The 5,839-nt window shown below is 43.9% G+C and overlaps 1 protein-coding gene across 1 annotated transcript; it reads left to right on the top strand.

Moving 5' to 3' along the window:
- On the top strand, positions 1-3,223 carry LOC119308817 (ubiquitin-conjugating enzyme E2 36-like). Its single transcript, XM_037584977.1, has 8 exons — positions 1-165; positions 265-292; positions 569-655; positions 1,470-1,528; positions 1,929-1,970; positions 2,045-2,118; positions 2,703-2,800; positions 2,877-3,223. The coding sequence occupies exons 1-8, from the start codon at positions 130-132 to the stop codon at positions 2,912-2,914; spliced, it is 462 nt and encodes a 153-aa protein (XP_037440874.1). The 5' UTR covers positions 1-129; the 3' UTR covers positions 2,915-3,223.
- The last annotated feature ends 2,616 nt before the right edge of the window (positions 3,224-5,839 follow it).

The raw sequence follows: 5,839 nt of genomic DNA, 5'->3' as shown, positions 1-5,839 counted from the left end.
TAAACTGCATACCCCGAAGATCATTGTTCGCTGACGCCGCCTCCTTGGTCTTTCCTCTCCTCCCTTCCCCTCCGCCGCGATCGACCCCAAGAGCACGAAACCCTAGCCCTAGCCCAACCCATCTTCTCCATGGCCAACAGCAACCTCCCCCGCCGCATCATCAAGGTAACTAACCCTTCCGTGTGCTCTCGTTCCGTCTCCCCCAGTTTTCCCGCTCCTTTCCGTGCAATTTTGGTGATTTTCGGTGGGTGTTGCTTCCTGCAGGAGACGCAGCGGCTGCTCAGCGAGCCAGGTGAGATCTGAGATGATTCTACTCAGGAGTAGATGCTATTTTAGGAGTTTGTTTTCGCCTATTTTCGCTCTGAATTAGTTATAGTAATCTCCAGTTAGCTTCAGTAGATCCTCTAATCTCTCGTTTGTTTATTTTGGTTAATTAATACTAGAGCTTCAGTTATTTCTCTAACTGTGAAGAGTCGGTCCCTACTTTAGCTGTTCCTTAAATTTGTAAAAACAATCGTTGGATGGTCTGTTGAGGATCCCGGGCACTGCCCTTGTTATGTTCTTGCAGCTCCTGGCATCAGTGCTTCACCATCAGAGGAGAACATGCGCTACTTCAATGTCATGATCCTTGGCCCAACTCAGTCGCCATATGAAGGTGTTAAATTTTTTCCTTCTGTTCTTCTGTTCTGTACTTTAGTTGCCTTTGGCATTAACTGCAGGGTTGGCAATGCAGTGCTCTAATTGGCTGTCGAAATGGTAGATCAACTTTAGGATCTGATCAACTGTACTAAGAAAATTTATCGCAGTATGTCGATTCTTATAGTGATTTGTAGCTGTTGGACATGATCAAGGATAATTTGAGCACTAAATTTTTTAGAGCAAAGTGATGCCATATTTAAGAAACAAAGCAGCCATATTTGTTGCGTGCCACAACTAAGAGAAATAGCATATATATAGTATAACCTTGCTGTGCCAGCACACATGGTCTAGCACAATTCATAGGAATTTCGGCGCAATGCAAGCAGCATTTTTTTGTTTAGTTATTGAACGCTCTTGTTTCTGCAAAATTCATGGAAGCATCATTTATTTCCTGAAATATAAGTATCTGGAAACTGGAGAGGGTTATATTTTCTGCTGGTATCACATAGACAGCATCATCTTCCTGAGATGTATAGCTTTCCAACTCCTGACTCCTAAATAGGCTTGCAATTAAGTCGCTGTTTTTCCCCATATGTGGGAATGCTTGAATGTCCTGGATGCTCCCTGTTATCTTAGTAGTACTTCAATTCTCAACACAAACTTCTGATATGGTTCATTTTGTCATGTGATGATTACTGCATCCTCTTTACCTCCACTAATGCATTCCTAGCTCCTAAGTTATTACGATTAACTCATGTTCAATGTTGGCTATTTCAAACATGTAAATGCAATATGCTCTCTTGTTAACTGTTAGTTTGGTAACTTGTCAGGAGGAGTATTCAAACTTGAGTTGTTTTTACCTGAAGAATATCCAATGGCTCCGCCAAAGGTGTTTCATTGTTGCTTTATTTCAAGTATCTCAGTGCTATGACTTTGTTGGTTTGTAATTTTGTTGATGTTTTTTCCAAGCTTCATGTAGACAAGTTCTTATGTGCACCCAATTCATATGGAGCTCATATGTGTAGCTAAGATTCTGTCGCAGCTTAACAAATAAATAGTGGAATCATATGAATAAATGTTGGATATCATCATATGATTCTTCTAATTTTCTCGATGATTCCTGATGAGTTTGAGGAAGATGTATTCATCATCATATTTAGTGTTGAGAGGACTTAGATTTGTCTCGTTATTTTGTTAAGATTTCAGATTGAGTGGTTACATTGATTTAAGGTCTACATGATCTATACATTTTTTTGTGACTGAAGTTTTGATTTGATCACTGTAAACAGGTTCGCTTTCTCACAAAAATTTACCATCCAAACATTGACAAGGTAAGTTCGTTATATTCTGACCCCTTATATACATTAAAAGTTATATTATTTTTCTTAATACGTACATTATACAGCTTGGGAGGATATGCCTTGATATCTTAAAGGACAAGTGGAGTCCTGCCCTTCAGATCCGAACAGTTCTTTTGAGGTGAATGTTCCTGCTACAGTAGTTTTTTTGTTGATATATGCGATGACATTCTGTTGTACTCCACATTTGGTGTGTTTTGTTCATAAAGAAGTCGATACTTCTATAGAAACCATCTATCAGCTCCACTGGACTAAATAGCATTTCTAGGTTCCTGAAATAGTTTCGTGAAATGGATATTAGAAATGGGACATTAGTTCTACATTAAATAGTTTTTGTAGCACTTTGCAAATGTTTCACACTAAAAAGCCAGGCATATCATATGGGATGCATACAGTCATTATGCAAAGACCCTGGAAGAAATGAAAGATTTTGATAAAGTTGATGACACTAAATGTACAGTACAATGGAGCTCCTGGCACTGCCACCACAACCACCAGTAAACTGGTGGCAGAGCTGATATGTGTTGCTGTAACTAGAATATGCATAGAAGGAGTATGTGATGTGGGTCCTTCAGCACCTTACCACTGCTGGTGTTTACTTGGAAATATTTGCTGAAACATAACCAGAAAGTTCAAACGAGTTGAGCAGAACAAATCAATCTTAGCTGAACATCTCATTCCTTTCCACTTGATGTTTATTTTCAGCATTCAAGCACTCCTCAGCGCTCCAAATCCTGACGATCCGCTTGCTGACAATGTGGCAAAGCACTGGAAGGCCAACGAGACAGAAGCTGTGGAAACAGGTGATGATCTTGTTGCATTTGTAGCCGCAAAATATAGCTGTTTTTTCTCAAGCAATGCCGGTTTCATATTGTGCAGCCAAAGAGTGGACCCGTGTCTACGCTAATGATGCATGAGCTCTGCATGCTATGACTGATTGCTCAGTAGTCTTGGCAAGGTGAGGTGAAATAGACTATCAAGTGGTTTAAAATGGAGGTCCAGCTGATGAACTAGTGAAATGTGAAGTTTCCTCCTTGCATCGCGTGTACCGGGTGTGATGCATATTATTACCCTAGTTGGGATGCGAAGGACCCATGTGCGTGTATATTTCGTTGAGTGTTGTACCGTAATAAACATCCTGAAGTCATGTGTGCCTTTTCTTGCTCTACATTAACTTCTTGGCCTTTCCTGGTTTGTTTTTGTCAAGTGTTTGAGAATTTGTTGTACGTTCTGCATGTGTGTATCTTTGTTGTGAGCGAGAGAATAGTTGTGTGGTAGTAGTTTCTAGATAGAGGTTTTACATTGCGATACCATGGAACGGATACATGAAAGAACAAAGCCTACATGTGGTGGTCTAGTAGTCTACTTTTTCCTCGAGTAATATGTAGAGCTGCGGCATAGAGCGGTGGTCAGTTCATTCTCTTTTTTTTCTGGGGGGTTGTTTTCCAGGAGCAATGCTAGAACTAACGTCAGTTTTTATGTGAATGAAATCAGTTTGTTTAGGATTAGCGGGTGAGGCCCACCCCGGTTAAATTTGTGTGTGTGTGTGTGTGTGTGTGTGTGTGTGTGTGTGTGTGGAGGTATTGGTGGTGGCGGTTGACGTGCTGCCAGCATCGTAACGGAGTGGTAGGATGTCGGAAAACAGAGACAATTTTTCTCGAGTACTCTGGCTCTTTGTCAGAGCGTGGAACTTCCTTGTCAGTTGCCATTCCCTGTTCCTTGTCCAGTCTTGGTCCATTGAGTAGCTGTGCACCATCGTGTTGAGTGCATTATGGTTTTGGTCATTAGTTACAACTACATGATGGGTGTAGAGATGTTGGCCTGAGCAGCGTCTTCTTCAGCAGCCTGTTGTGTTGGTGTTGGGTGTCTTGAAAAGTGTATGTGCGCGGCTGTGTTTCTTGGAGTTGTGGAGCACCAATCTTGATCCATCTAAACCTACAAGGAGGCTGAGCGACCACCCTCCACGAATGGATCTTCTGAGACGTTGGATGTGTTGCTCCTTTATACCACGCTGTTGATTTTACGAGGGCAATGACTAGTGGGCTCGTCCTGTGATACTATTGGTTAGGTCAGTCTTTTTGGGGTGCGTGGAGGCCCTCTCCTGATGCGCCGCGTGTGCGTCACGCTGTCTGAGCGTGCGGCAGCCCGTGGATGATTTTTTTTTGAAAAGCGGGGTTCGCCCCAGCCTCTGCATTTGAACGATGCATACGGCCAATATTATTAATAAGCAAAAGGTCCAACAAAAGTCTCCAAGTCTCGACCAAAGAAATACAAAAAAGGCTCACGACGAGCTAAGCAGTAATAAAAAAGGCCACAACCGGCTGGCATAAAAAGATATGAGCACTACAATGCCTATCTTATTACATGATCGTCATCCAAACCGGTTGAAAATATCCTGTGCTACCGTCTGGCATCGGGTAGACCCAGTAACCAAACGCTCCCTGGCCTCCGTCGGACCAGTAACCAAACGCTCCCTGGCCTCCGTAGGAATAAGTAGCGACCACATACGGATCCAGTGGATGGATTATTTTGCTACGTGGGCGCCCATTTCTTTCACTGCAGGTGGGCTATGTTCGGCCTAGTCCCACTCGCCCGTCACCTATCTCACTGTTTTGACCTTCTCAGCAAACCTTAGCATAAAATGAACTCCTTCGAAAACTATTTCACGATCTGACCTTTTTGGCGTTTCTGCTCTATTTAGAAACGCCGAACTAGCCCGCGTTGCCCCTCTTAATAGATAAGTGACAATAAAAACAACTTGCTGCAAACGCCACATCCTTTGGCATTTCATACTTTTTTTTTGAAAGATCCAGCTTGGCTGGCTTCAATTGATTTAGAAGGGATCATATGGAAACAATCGTTGATCAAGTGATCAAAGGGGGCAAACAGAGCAAAATGAGAGGAAGAGAAAAGAAAATCGAGGGGGCCGCACCACGGCCCCGGCCCTGTCCTAGTGTTTTATCTCACAACACGATCCCCAAACGGGGGCTATATAGCTTTGGCTCCGGCCAGGCGCCATTGCTCCATTGTACGTCGTATTGCTTCAATAACATCATGTGAGATTGCTTTCTTTTATGATCATGGTTTTTGCGCCCCTTCTTTCTTCTCTGCCTGTCGCTGCAAGCATAGCCTTGACCACCGAAGGCGTGCAAACACGGTTCTCTTGTGGAGCTGAGAGCGATGCACAACCTTTCCACGTTGCCACCTCGTTCCAGATTGCGCGCGAGAAGGTGCAGTTCCAGAAGAGGTGGGTAGAGGACTCCAGGTTTCTCAAGCAGAGGTGACAGAAGTAAGAGTTAGGCCATCCTCGACGTTGCAATCTACCGTTGCACCACACTCTGTTCCAATGCAGCAGCCACGAGAAGATCTTGATCTTGCCAGGGGCCCAAGCCTTCCAAATAGAAGCTTTCATGTCTTTGTTGAGCAGGTTATTGAACTGGATATTGTAGGCTGAGCTCGTTGAATAGATTCCCTTGCTATTTCTTGTCCAAACAATAGCGTCTTCCTACTGTTCGCTCACCAGTCATCCGTGCTCCCTGATTCTGCGCGCCAACATCACCACTTCTTGAGCTATATCCTCCCACCTCCCATTACCGAGGTTGCGGATCCAGTTGTCATCCCGTAAAGCTTTCGAGACGGTCTTGTTCTCCCTCAGGATCGTTTGAACAACGTAGGGAAGGATAAGCATGACGGCTCCTAGCCCAGCCAGCTACATGTCTAGAATTTTGCCGCCTTGCCGTCCCCGATGGTGATCCTCGTGGCCCGAGCGAAAAGCGCCATGTCAAAGTTGTCACATGGGATTGGGAATGCTTTCCATGGTCGGGTTGGCTGCATCCATTGAA

This window comes from Triticum dicoccoides, chromosome 5B, assembly GCF_002162155.2.
Source record: "Triticum dicoccoides isolate Atlit2015 ecotype Zavitan chromosome 5B, WEW_v2.0, whole genome shotgun sequence".
Classification (NCBI taxonomy): Eukaryota; Viridiplantae; Streptophyta; class Magnoliopsida; order Poales; family Poaceae; genus Triticum; species Triticum dicoccoides.
The sequence above is the reverse complement of the archived record's forward strand: the minus strand, read 5'-3'. Positions and strand labels throughout refer to the sequence as shown.